A 14860-nucleotide genomic window follows, 5' to 3' on the forward strand; every position below is an offset into this window, starting at 1 on the left:
AACTATATTCAATATATATACTGGCATTAGATGTCATACATACATCTTGGCAATTCAACATATATATAGCATTAGGTATATATACACATATATATACACAAACACACAAATTAATATATATGTGCATATCATATATGTGTATGTGATACACAGGTAAGTTTCCTCATCTATTAAACAATGAGTGAGGCGCTTGCGTGGCTCAGTCAGTTAAGCGTCCAACTTCAGCTCAGGTCATGATCTCACAGTTCGTGGGTTCGATCTCTGCGTCAGACTCTGTGCTGACAGCTCAGAGCCTGGAGCCTGTTTCGGATTCTGTTCTCCCTCTCTCTCTCTGACTGTCTCCTGCTCATGCTGTCTCTCTCTCTCAGAAATAAAATGTTAAAAAAAAATTAAACAATGAGAATACATGCCCTCAGAAGTTCCTTTTAGTTCAAAAATTCTGCAAAATTTTACTCTATTCCTTTCCCTTTTTTCTTTTTCCTCTGAGAGGGGGAGTTACTTATAAAATAACAAAAATGCAAATCACTGAGCTTCTGATACAGCTTGTTGCCAATATTACCATGAAAAAAACTTCAGTTATTTTGGTTTCTGTTTTGGACTTTATTTTTTTCTTTTTGATGGAAGGATAGTCAACATACAATATTACATTATTTCCATGTGTAATACATAGTGATTCAACAAGTTTATATATATTATACTATGGTCACCACAATTGTAGCTACCACTTCTCATCATGCAATGCCACTACAATATCATTGACTATATTCCCTATGTACCTTTTATTCTTGTGACTTATTCATTCCATAACTGGAAGGCTGTTATCACTCGCTCCCTACTTCACCCATTTTACCCATGCCTCCACCCTCTTTACCTCTGGCAACCATCAGTTTGTTCTCTGTATTTATGGGTCTGTTTCTGCTGCTTGTTTATTCATTTGTTTTTTAGATTCCACACAGAAGTGAAATCATATGGATATATCTTTCTCTTTTTTCTTCTAGCAAAATACCTTCTAATACCATATCCATATTGTCACAGATAGCAAGATCTCATTCTTTTTTATGGCTGAGTAATATTCCATGTAATGTAGCAGGATAAAACTACAGTTTTAACACATCTAGCAGTTCTGTAAATATTTCCAATCTGCGAAATGAACCACCAAAGCACAATTCTAGAATCAGTTACATTCTAGTTTTATATTTGCAAGGACTTCCATAGCCTTGTCTTAAGCTAAAATTCCCTTCAATCTTGAACTGTACTTCCCTAGGAAACTATAATTCCCTAGAAACTATGGAAAGAAATGTCTCTATTGAGATGGAGATACATGATCTCTCCCATTTCAGCTACAGATATATGTATTTCAGATACAAAAAATTAGAAGCTAATTGATGCAATGCATAAAGCCAAAATCTGTCAAATTCCTTATTAACTAAAATAGGTCACTATAATGTATAGAAATTAAAACTTGAAGGCTTTCTTCCTGTATATTTTTTTTTTTTACCAAATTTCTTCAAAGCTTTCTCCCATCTCCTTTTATTTAGTACAGAACTGCTCTAATATAGTAGCCACTAGCCAAATGTAGCTATTGAAATTAAACTTAATTACAGTTAAGTAAAATTTAAAATTCAGTTTCTTGCTGACACTAGTCCCATTTCAAGTTCTCATTAGCCACAGTTGGTTAGTCGCAATCACACTGGACAACACAGACACAGAATATTTTCATCACTGCAGAAAAGTCCTATTGGATATCATTGGTATAAATTTTCAAAATGAGTAAGCTATTCTAAGTAAATATGACATATAGAATTTTAGCCTTAAGGAAGTGAGATATGTCCATTAAATCTGGCTCATGGAGCTAAATCAAGAAATAGCCTCTTTTCCCCACTCCTACTTCAAAGATACAGAAAATTCAAGGAAAAACATTTTTTAATGTACATCTGAGTTCGTAGCCAAACAAAGGAAATCCATCAGTGTCAGAACAAACTCAAAATCAACAGCTGAGGAGAAGCTACAGCTAATAATTGTGAATGAACATGTATTTATTCTGAGTCAGAAAGAAATTCAAAGGGTGCTTGGGTGGCTTAGTTAAATGTCCGACTCTGGCTCAGGTCATGATTTCACAGTTTGTGGGTTTGAGTCCCATGTCAGGATATGTGCTGACAGCTCAGAGTCTAGAGCCTGCTGTGGATTTTGTGTTTCCCTCTCTCTCTGCCCCTCCCCCACTCATACTCTGTGTCTCAAAAATAAACAAACATTAAAAAAAAATTAAAGAAATAAACTCTAGGCCAAATGGCCTATGAAATGGACTACCCGCATAAAAGCTCATGCTAGGAAGAGCTATTAGATTTGCCAAACATGACTAGAAAAACCATCTGCTATGCCAGAAGTCAATTCCTTCCAGGAGAGGAAGAGAAAAAGCCAAAGAAAGGATGCTCAAACACCAGATAATAAGTACCACCACTACAGCTGCACAAAAAATCAAAACACCCCTAACAAATTTGCAATAGAAGTAACATCTATAACCTGGTAAAAAAGTTATCTACAAAAAGATAATACTGAAAATTAAAATTATAGAAGCCTTCCCATGGACATCAGAAATAAGACAACATACAATCATTCAACATTATAACAGAGGTCCTACCCCAAAATATAGGAGAAGTCATAATATAAAAACTGTAAAGACAGAGATAAAAAAAAAATTATGTGCAGATGGTATAACTGTCTATGTAGAAAAGCCAAGAGAATCTATAGAAATATCATTAGAATAACAAATTTCAGCAAGGTTGCTGGATATAAGAACCGAATTAAAAATCCAAATCACTTCAATATGCCAAAGATAATATATTACAAAATTTAACAGTAAAATTACAACTAAATGTAGCAACAAAAAGGTAAGCTACCTAAGAATAAAACTTAAAGAAAAAAGGGTAGGAAAATCTTTATGAATCAAGTTACAAAACATTATTCAAGGATATAAAAAGTCAAATCTGATGAAGAGTTCCAAATTGGTTTAAGGTGATAGTTACGCAAGTTCACTAAAAGTTACTGAATTATTTTGAAATGGGTGAGATTCATGGTATATATACTGTAACTCCACAAGTTTTTATGTGTGCATAGAGAGATATGCCATGTGCATAGATGGGAAGACTTAACACGAAAGATGTCAATTCACCCTAATCTATAATTGTCATCCCAATATCAAAACCTCAATGGAATCTTCTGCAGAGCCAGACAAAATAAAATTCGACAATTCATATGGAAGATCAAAAGACTAAGTGTAGCCAGGACAGTTCTAAAAGAAAACAAAGGCAATTTATACTACTAGATATAAACATATCTTACAGCTGTGATAATCGTGACATTGTAGTTTCATCATACTTACAAACAGGCCACTGAACAAAGTAGTCCAGAAACAGACCAGGTCACATATAAGAACTTGATACATGACAGAGGTATCTTAACATCAGTGAAAAAGGCATGGACGTTACAAATAAAAGGCATTACAACATCTGGCTTTCTAGGTGAAAATTAAAAGTTAAATGATGTAACATGCAAAGAACTATTCCAAGTACATTAAAGACTTACAGTATAAAGAAACGAAATATTGAAACTATTAGAAGAAAATATGAGAACATCTTAATAACCTCAGTGTTATTACATTTTTATGCAAAAAAAGTATAAATCATATAGGAAAAGAATAGATACATTTCAACTAACCAAATAAAAACTTGGGTATACCAAAAAATGACCTAAAGTAGCCGACAGAAAGAAGTATTCTTGTGGTACGTATACTCTACAAAAATGAGGAATCCAGAACACATAAAGACCTACACAATCAGTAGGAAAAAGACAATCTAACAGAAAGATGAACAAAGGATGACACTGAAAAGAAAATCTAAATGATTACTTAGCATAAGAAAACACCTTCTATCTCACCAATATGCAATGAAATACAAATTAAAGCCACAGTAAGATATTAGACATGCAAAGTTTAACACAAAAAATGATGGAAAGGACATGCAGAAAAATAAAGTACTGTAGAGAAGAGTCTGGAAACAACTGAAGACCTATAAACTATGATCCATCCATTGTGCTTCTATTATTCCTATAGAAACTTTTGTATATAGACACTAAGGGGACATATGTAACAATCTATATTAGTAAAAATTTGGAATAACCTAAAATATCAATTAATGTAGAACAGGAAAGCAATGCGGGATACCTTCATAATACAGACCACTATGGAACCGTTTCAATCCATGTTATTAAAAACAACCGATACAGTGGTATACATAGTAAGATGTTACTTGTATAAATTTCAAACCCACAAAGTAATACTGCTTTTGTTCATAGAGTATAAATATTAAGTATGGTCTAGTAGGATACACCAAAAATTAATGACAATGGTTGCTTATTGAGGAGAAACAATGGTTGCTTCTGGGGAGAGAAAAAAATGACACTGAGGAAAGCAACAAAGCCAACTAAAGCAGAAGTTTAAAACACGTAGTATTTTATTTCTTTTAAATAAATCTTAAAACATCAAGCAAAAATAAAATATTAATGTCTGTTCATTCTGGCTGGTGGGTACACAACGATTTATTATATTATTCCCTGCAGCTTAACATTTGAAACCCATGTGTGATGAAAGTACTGCTTCACTTACAATGAAACCTGGAACATCAACTTTATAAAGGTATTTTCGTCCCAGAGTTCCTGAAGAATTAGGAAATGGTACTTAATTTTACAGAGAAAACCGAGGCCCAAGTTTTTTGTTTTCTAAGAAAGCCGGCCATACAATCAGAATCCATGTTTTCATATTGATTGTAGGACATTCAATAATTAAGTATAGCTTACTAATATTAAAGTATGAATTATTCTGGAATGAGCAGTCAGAATAGTTTAATCAGCTTTATTTATGCCTGATATATAGTCTATAAAAGAGCAATAACAATGTCTACTGATTATATCTTTAACAAGTGACACTGTAGCTCATTTGTTGATTCTGTTTATAAAGCTCTCAGAGGAGTATACATACCAATGGCATAGTTCAGGGTATATTCTTCTCTAAAGAGATCTTGAGTCACCTTCTGGTTTGCGTTTCTGGCTTCTGAGAGCTCTACCAAAAAAAAAAACAAAAAAGGAAAGAAGGAAGGGAAAAAGGATTACAACTTTTTTTAAAAAGTGCTTTCTAGTTAACGTAGTCAAAGAAAATAAACTTAAAATATTGTGATATTGGGGTGCCTGGGTGGTTCAGTCAGTTAAGCATCCAACTTCGGCTCGGGTCATGAACTCACAGCTCGTGAGTTCGAACCCCGAGTCAGGCTCTATGCTGACGGCTCAGAACCTGGAGCCTGCTTCAGATTCTGTGTCTCCCTCTCTTCCTCTGCCCCTCTTCTGCTCACACTCTGTCTCTCTCAAAAATAAACAATAAAAATAATTTTTAAAAAAATATTGTGACATTAAGTACCAGGGGAAACTCTAGAATGGTTTGTTAAAGTTTGGAAGTGTCCTTGCCACAGACAGTTAGCCCCAGATTCATATTCTAAAGTCAAAAGTCAAGGCAAAAATTCTTCAGAATTTCTTACAAAGTGCTATACCTAATTTAGAGCTTATATATTGCTACCATTTTCTTCTATTTTCTATAGCACCCAAATAAACATTTGTTGGATATGTATCTCCAATGGTAATATATCTTAACACAAAGTACACTATACACACAGAGAAATATAAGCATATGTGTGCATGTGTGTACTCACACACACACAGTACAATATATTCTGTCTAGTTAAATATTTCTGCCACATTCATTTCACCATGAAACACTCATTGAGATGAAGTCAGACGCTCAAACGAGTGAGCCACCTAGGTACCCCTTATGAGAATTATCTATTAAAATACAAATTAAAATATAAACGTATTTCCTCTATGGGAAAGAGTTACATAAAAATTGTTGATTACAGACATTTAGACTAATTCTCGAAAACTGATATATTTTCTTTCAAAATGTTTCACATATTGACTTCTTTTCCTCGTTTTTAAAAGAAAGCATTGGTCTCTATTTTTGTTATTAATAGGGTTTCACTGATATATGCATGCCCCCTAAACCCTCATCTATGGTTTCTTTTCAGTTCTTACCATTATTTAGCAATTCTAAAAGGACAAAAGTACAAATTATATTGTCTGTGGAATGAAGCTCTTTTACATCAAAAATCTTTGATTTCCTCTTTATCTTATTCTAATCAATTAATTCCACAGAAGTTAAACTTAAAGAATAGCATTAAAAAAAATTATTTTTCTGAGTGCCCACTTACGACCTTGGACTAAATAAATATCTTTAAAGCAACTAAATTTCCTTGAATTAAAGACCACTTCATTATACACATAAACTAAATTTGTAATTTGTTACTGTAGTTCCAAATATCAATATAAAGTTTGACCTGTATGTAAAAATAGCTCACCGTCAGAAGAAGCAAAAAACAATACATAAGGCTCTACCCATCTGTAAACTAACAAGATCATAGCCCCAACTCCAGAATAAAGGTTAGCTCCATGCTGACAAACAATATTTTAAATATATTCATGTTGTGGGTAAAACAATAAATTCAAACACAATTCAGTTAACAAATCTATCTAAGCAACTGAAATTTTAAGATTCAAGTTACTTTAAATTTGATAGGTTTCTAAAATTATGTCCTAAATCAAGCTTGTTTCTTCCTATTCCAAATATAATAGTCTACATCAACTTGTAACTTTGGTAAATAGGTCAACCCAAACAGTACTGCCTTAACAGAATACAAAAATAAATAAATAAATAAAATACACAACACACACACACACACACACAAGATAAAAACTCAAGGGAAAAAAAAATACTATCCATGAACTCTACCAATTTCATTACAAAACGTAAAAACAGTTTTCAGTATATATGAATTACTGACAACCAGTAGTGATAATAAGTACATGACTTTGATCCTGAGAATAAACATTTCTTCGTTCTTTTGCCTTTAATAGTTAAATGTATACAGACAGACTGACCTAGGGAATTAGAAAGGAGAATTAATCTTTTTATCTCATCTCAACATGTTTAAACATCTATAAAAATATATTGACAATAGAATAAATTCTATAATTAAGTACATTCCTGCTTTGGGACCATGAACTGGGGAAAAGCACAGGCATAGTCAAGGAAATATGTGAAAGAATGTCATATTTGGATAATGACAATTCACTCAACGTGGCCAGATTGTCAGGTTATAGAACAAATTGAACTGCTGAATATTAGCTAATCTAAAATAAAAAGTGGAAACACATACCATAACTGTACATTTTGTTTAGGATGATTTAGGGAGAGACTGGATATGAAGGGGACATATATAGTTTAAAAAATGCTATTCTCATTTTTCTAATATTAACTACAAAAGCTAAGTCATTATAAAAAAAAATTCTAAGTAAAGCAAATTATGAAGTAATACAAAATTTTCCTTTGTTTTATCAGTTCTTTTTTTTTTTTTTAAATGTTTTTATTTATTTCTAGGAGAGAGAGAGAGACAGCATGAGCAGGAGAGGGTCAGAGAGAGAGGGAGTCACAGACTGAAACAGGCTCCAGGCTCTGAGCTGGCAGTCAGCACAGAGCCCGACGCGGAGCCCGAACCCACGAACCGCGAGATCATGACCTAAGCGAAAGTCGGACGCTTAACCGACTAAGCCACCCAGGCGCCCCTGTTTTATCAGTTCTATGTGGGGCAAAAAGCATTTAGGTTAAGTGGAGGAAAAAATTTTTACCTCTGATATCACCCCCAGAACAGAAAGCCTTTCCGCCAGCTCCTTTTATAATGATCAGGAAAGTTTCAGGATCTTGTTCCCAATTCTGTTTAAATGTAAAAGAAGATGGAAAAAGTATATTATAAATGCAAACTCATTTAAAAAATCTATATGCATATATATACACATATACATACATAGGTATATGTGTATAGATAGATAGATGTCAATACATATAAAATAAAAGCTTTATAAAGTATATCCAAAAGAATAGATCCCAATTTCATTTTCTTTTCTGACATAAATCAGAAATTGAAGACTATTCCAACCAACTTGCTAGATGAATACACTTTGTGATCCAAATTGTACGATATTATCTGAGGAAATCTTTGCCATGACAACTTTGAGACCAAGATGAAAAAACATGGGCTTAAATATACACTCCAGAAGCTTATAAATCTGGTGAACAAATCAGTCCAAAGACTGTTGATAAAAAAAAAACAAGAACTTTTCTATCGTGGTGATATCACAATAGGGCTCCAACCTACTGACAAATTTATAAGCAATAGAGTAAAACTACTTATACTAATCAAATCTTGAAGTGATTTGAGGTCGGTAGGGGCAAGTAATAAGCAGGATGAAAGAATCAAGAGCCAATGGAAATTCAAAAGACTAAATACACTAAATCATTAGTTAACCAGAGACAAAAATTAATAGGAGCTCTATAAATTCTACATTTGAGAATAACAATATAAACACACAAGGAAGAGATGTAGCTGGATGGATGGGGTTGTTCAAAAGCCTAGTGCAATATTAGACTACATTAATAGAAATATGGTAGCCTAACATGGAAGTTTCTACTTTCTTCCACTCTGGACCACTCCAACCTGAAATACTTAGTTTATTTCTTTTTATTACATTTAAAGACATATTATAAGGTGCCCCAAATGGACACAAGAAAATGGAAGACAGACTCATCAAATGAAAAATTAAGAAACTAGTAACCAGGATAGAATTGGTCTTTGTGGCTGCCCATATTAGGTACATCATTTCACTACATCTTCATAATAATCCTGTGAGATATTATAATCCCCACTTCATAGCTGAGATAAATGGAGGACGGAGAGATGAACACTCCCAAGCTAAACAGTTAATAAACAGAAATCCAAGTTTCAAACAAAGTAGTCCAACTAGAAGTCATGCTTTTCCATTGTACCATGCAGTTCACTTAGAATAGAAAAGCTTATGGTCTTCTCTAAGAATAGGCTGGCCAGTATAGGGGCACATGGACCCCAATGTTCACAGCAGCACTCTCAACAATAGCCAAATAATGGAAAGAGCCTAAGTGTCCATCAACTGATGACTGGATCAAGAAGATGTGGTTTATCTATACCATGGAATACTACATGGCAATGAGAAACAGTGAAATCTGGCCATGTGTAGCACCATGGATGGACCTTGAGGGTGTTATGCTGAGCGAAATAAGTCAGGCAGAGAAGGACAGATACCGTATGTTTTCACTTATAGGAGGATTAGGAGGAAGTTGACGGAGGACTATGGGGGAGGAGAAGGGGGGAACTAGCTGGGGAGAGGGAGGCAAAACATGAAGAGACTCTTGAATACTGAGAACAAACTGAGGCTGGTAGGGGTGAGGGACAGGGGAGGGGGGAGATGGGCACGGAGGGGGACACTTGTTGGGATGAGCACTGGGTGTTATATGGAAACCAACTTGACAATAAACTATGAAAGAAATTTTAAAAAAAGAATCGGCTGGCCAAGCAGTCAGCACAGAACCTGACATGGGGCTTGAACTCATGGGGCCCAAGATCATGACCTAAGCCGAAGTTAGCCACGCAACTGACTGAGCCACCAAGGTACCCCTACGATACATTTTTTAAAGGGTCCATATAATTTTTTTAAGGAAATTACAAACCTTTAGTTGTGGATAAATCTGCCGAATCATATTAAGATTCAGTGCATTTAGGGACTTTGGTCTGTTTAGTGTTATCACTCCTGCACACCCTCTTCTTTCCAATAGTACTTCTCCTGCTGCATCTGTGTGGTTAGACATTCTCTGTGTAAAAAAAAAGATTAAGTTTAGGATGAAATTCATTAAGGTTTTGTCACAAGTCAATATCGAACCATAGACAGGTATACCTCAGAGATGCTGTGAGTTCAGCTCCAGACCACCACAATACAGCAACTACTGCAATAAAGTCAAGTGATTTTTGTCTTGGTGCATATAACAGTTACACTTATACTATACTGTAGTCTATTACATGTGGAATAGCATTATGTCTGAAAAAACAATGTACACACTTTAATTAAAAAGTAATTTATTGAGAGAAAGATGGTGGTGGAATAGGAGGACCCTAGGCTCATCTTGTCCCATGAACACAACTAGAAAATTATCAATTCATCCCATATACCCCAGAAATCAACCTGAAGGCTGAGAGAACAAACTCTACAACTAAAGAGAGAGACGAGGCCACACTGTAGAAGCCAAGTTAAACACGTAGTTCTGACTTTTGGAAGCCTGAACCTGCTTGATAGTTAGGTTAACCTTGCTTTATGACTGAATAAAGCTGACACTGTGCAAAGGGAAAAAAAAATTTGCTAATAAATACTAATGATTACCTGTACTTTGAGTCAGAATCTTTGCTGGTGGAGAGTTTTGTCTCAACATTGATGGCTGCTGACTGATCAGGGTGGAAGTTGTGAAGGTTGGGGAGGATGTGGCAATTTCTTAAAATAAGACAACAGTCAAGTTTGCTGTATTGAATGACTCTTCCTTTCACAATTTCTCTGTAGCATGCAATGCTGTTTGATAGCAGTGGGCCCAAAGCAGAACGTCCAAAATTAGAGTCAATCCTCTCAAACTTCAAGGTGCTACTTTATCTACTATGTTTATGTAATAGTCTTGATCCTTTGTTGTGGTTCTAACGATCTTCACAATATTTTCACCAGGAATAGAGTCCATCTCAAGAAACCACTTTCTTTGCTTATCCATAAGAAGCAACTCCTTCATAGTTTGACCACAAGAGTGCAGCAATTCAGTCACATCTTCAGGCTCCACTTTTAATTCTAGGTCTCCTTCTGTTTCCATCACATCTGCAGTTACTTCCTCCACGGATGTCTTGAACCCATCAAAGTCATCCATGAGGGTTAGAATAAACTTCTCACTCCTATGAATGTTGATAGTTTTTGGCCTCTTAAGAATCACGATGTTCTTAATGACATCTAGAATGGTGAATCCTTTCCAGAAGGTTTTCAATTTACTCTGCCCAGATCCATGAAAGGAATCCATCTCTATGGCAGCTATAGCCTTATATTTGAAATGTATTTCTTAAACAGTAAGACTTGAACATTCGAAATTACCCCTTGACCCAAGGCTGCAGGATAGATGCTGTGTTAGCAAGCTCCATCAGAGCTCTTGGGCAACCAGGTGCATTGTCAATGAGCAGTATTTTGAAAGGCATCTTTTCTTCTGAGCAGTGGGTTTCAACAGTAGACTTAAAATATTCAGGGGACACCTGGATGGCTCAGTTGGTTGAGTGTCCAACTTCAGCTCAGGTTATGATCTTGGTTCTTGAGTTCAAGCCTCACATCAGGCTCACTGCTGCCAGAGCAGAGCCTGCTTCAGATCCTCTGTTCCCCTCTCTCTGTCCCTCTCATGCTTGTGCTCTCTCAAAAACAAACATTAAAATATATTACATTTTATGTGTGTGTGTATGTATGTGTATGTGTATTCAGTTAACTATGTCGTAAACAGCTGTGCTGTCATCCAGGGTTTGTTTTTCCATTTATAAAGCATAGAAGAATAGATTTAGCAGGATTCTTAAGGGCCCTAGGATTTTCAGAATGATCAATGAATATTAGCTTCAACTTAAAGTCAACAGCTGCATTAGCCCCTAACAAGAAAGTCAGCCTATCCTTTGAAGCTCTGAAGCCAGCCAGTGACTTCTCTCTAACTATGCAAGTCCTAGATGACCTCTTCTTCCAATAATAAGCTGTTTCATCTATATTGAAGACCTTGTTTATTATACTCACCTTCATTATCTTAGCTAGACCTTCTAGATAACTGGCTGCATCTTTGCCATCTGCAATTTCTGCTTCACCTTGCATCTTTACATTACAGAGATGGCATTCTTTAAACCCCATTACTAACTTTTGCTAACTTCAAACTTTTCTTCTGTAGCTTCCTCACCTCTCTCAGCCTTCATAGAACTGAACAGAATTAAGGCCTTATTCTGGATTAGGTCTGACCTAAGGAAATGTTGTAGCTGGTCTGATCTATCCCAACTAAAACTTTCTCATTATCAGCAATAAGGGTGTTTCACATTCTTATTCATTTGTTCACTGAAGTAGCACTTTTCACTTCCTTCAAGAACTTTTCTGTTGCATTCACAACTTGGCTAACTGGTCCAAAAGGCCTAGCTTTTGACCTATCTGAGCGTTTGCTATGCCCTCCTCACTAAGCTTAATCATTTTTAGCTTTTGATTTAAAGTGAGAGACATCTGACTCTTCCTTTCGTTTGTACACTTGGAGGTACTGCAGGGATATTAACTGGCCTAATTTCTATGCCGTTGTGTCTCAGGGAATAGGGAGGCCTAAGGAGAAGGACATGAAACAGCAGCAGATTGGTGAAGCAGTAAGAAGGAACACAAGATTTATTAAATTCACCATCTTACATGGTGCCACCAAAACAATTACAGTTTTGGTGTAAACAATTACACTAACATCAAAGATCACTGATCACTGTTCACCAAAACAATAGTGAAAAAATTAGAAATATTGTGAGAATTACAAAAATTTGACACATAGACAAAGTGAGCAAATGCTGTTGGAAAAATACCACCAACAGATTTGCTCTGCTTGATGCAGGGTTGCCACAAACCTTCAATTTGTACAAAACAAAACAAAACAGCAGGATCTGCAAACCACAATGATACAAGGTATGCCTGGACATCAAATGGAAATCTTTCATAGTGTTAATGGTAACTAATCAAATGGGCAACTAGGTATGTCTAATAAAGGTTTCTTTTAAGTGCTTATTTATTTTGAGAACACGCACACGATGAGGGGAGGGGCAAAGAGGGAGGGAGAGAATCCCAAGCAGGCTACACACAGTATGGAGCTCAACGCAGGTGTTGATTCCACAGGAGATCATGACCTGAGCTGAAATCAACAGTCAGAGGCTTAACCAACTGAGCCACCCAGGTGCCCCTGACAAAGGTTCTAAAATTATTTAAATTCTGTAGAAAAGCAAAATATACATACCAAAAGCAAAAGTATATACATAGTATATACAAAGTATACACATAGTAATTAAATTTTTTTTTGTTTCTGAATGAAGAGAGTCAACTGATTTAGAACCTAGTCCTAGAATTACTTGGACTATGAAATACTCTCAAATCTTTTAATTTATTACTATATACCAAATAATATGTTAGGTGCTTGCAAAGAAAAGATGAATAGAGATAGCAAATAACTCTGACTACAGTAGCTACTGACAATTTGGGGAAAAAATGGGGGGTGGAGGTATTTGAGCTGGGTCTTGATGTATGCCAAGAAAAAGGAGTGCAAGAATCCTAGAGAATAGCACATGCTAAAACAAACCATGAATATTTGGAAAGATATTTTTAATGTTTACTTATTTTGCTTGAGAGAGCATGAGAAGGGGAGGGACAGGGACAAAGAGAAAGGTGGAGAGCGAGTCCCAAGCAGGCTGTGCACCATCAGTGTAGAGCCGAATGCAGTGCTCTATCTCACAAACCTTAAGATAATGATCTGGGTGAAACCAAGTGTGGGGCACCTAACCAACTGAGCCACCCAGGCACCCCAGAAATATTAAGACGTTAAACACGAGAAAATGAGGGAAAGGAAAGTAAGCAGAAGAAGCAGGTGAGGCCAGATCATAAAATGACAGACTTATAAGTCTGTCTTGGCTTATGGCTATGATGAACTAGCCTATATGCTTACTTAGTAACTCATACACCATAACTTAATCATCAGATCTCATTGCTCATGTAATATATAGTATTAATATAACACCTGTAAGCAACATAGCAATCTCCCAGGACGCTGCGATACACAGCTGTTAAGACTAATGACACAATTATACTTCATACATCCCTTTAACTAAAAACAATGCTTCAAGCTTCACATAAGAACAGTATGCAAGATAAAACTGAAAGTTTAAATTGGAAAACTTTAACTAGAGAATGCTAATTAAAAGCAATGGCACAGTTATTAACTGAAATCTAGTAAAACACAGAAGTCCATATTTAATAGCATTAAGCAAAATCTTTACACAATGTTTAAGTTTTTTATAAAATCCTGCTTCACATTTAATATCAGGTTAGTTTTTATTAAAATTATCAGATAAAAATAATTTATATTCACTTAAAAGGGTTATAGAAAAGGCTATTAAAAACAGAAAGTCTGCATTATGTCAATTAAAATTAAAACCTAAATCAGATAAAAGGTTAGTATCCAAAGTCTATAAAGAACTTACCAAACTCAACACCCAAAAAAATAATCCAGTGAAGAAATGGGCAGAAGACATGAATAGACACTTTTCTAAAGAAGACATCCAGATGGCCAACAGACACATGGAAAGATGCTCAACATCACTCATCATCAGGGAAATACAACTCAAAACCACACTGAGATACCACCTCACCTGATCAGAGTGGCTAAATTAACAACTCAGGAAACAACAGATGTTGGTGAGGATGTAGAGAAAAGGGAACACTTTTGCACTGTTGGCGGGAATGCAAACTGGGTCAGCCTCTCTAGAAAACAGTGTGGAGTTTCCTCAAAAAATTAAAAATAGAATTACCCTATAACCCAGCAATAGCACTACTAGAAATTTATCCAAAGATACAGGAGTGTTGAAACACAGGAACACATGTACCCCAATGTTGATAGCAGAGGTATCAATAATAGCCAAATTATGGAAAGAGCCCAAATGTCCATCAACTTATGAATGGATAAAGATGTGGTTTATATATACAATGGAATACTACTTGGCAATGAGAAAGAATGAAATCCTGCAATTTGCAACAAACTGGATGGAACCGAAGGGTATTATGC

The 14860-nt window shown here is 35.5% G+C and overlaps 1 protein-coding gene across 2 annotated transcripts in view; it reads right to left on the minus strand.

Annotated features, from left to right (window-relative positions):
* Positions 1-14860, minus strand: part of HIBCH (3-hydroxyisobutyryl-CoA hydrolase) — a 100080-nt gene that overhangs the window by 61171 nt on the left and 24049 nt on the right. For both annotated transcript variants that reach the window (XM_039234729.1, XM_039234728.1), the window contains exons 3-5: positions 9695-9835; positions 7783-7867; positions 5033-5113 (exon numbers count right to left, since the gene is read on the minus strand). In XM_039234729.1, the coding sequence (XP_039090660.1) occupies positions 5033-5113; positions 7783-7867; positions 9695-9835 (307 nt within the window). The remainder of the gene's footprint in view (positions 1-5032; positions 5114-7782; positions 7868-9694; positions 9836-14860) is intronic.

This window comes from Hyaena hyaena, unplaced genomic scaffold (assembly GCF_003009895.1).
Source record: "Hyaena hyaena isolate Hyena2069 unplaced genomic scaffold, ASM300989v1 scaffold_92, whole genome shotgun sequence".
NCBI classification, from domain to species: Eukaryota; Metazoa; Chordata; class Mammalia; order Carnivora; family Hyaenidae; genus Hyaena; species Hyaena hyaena.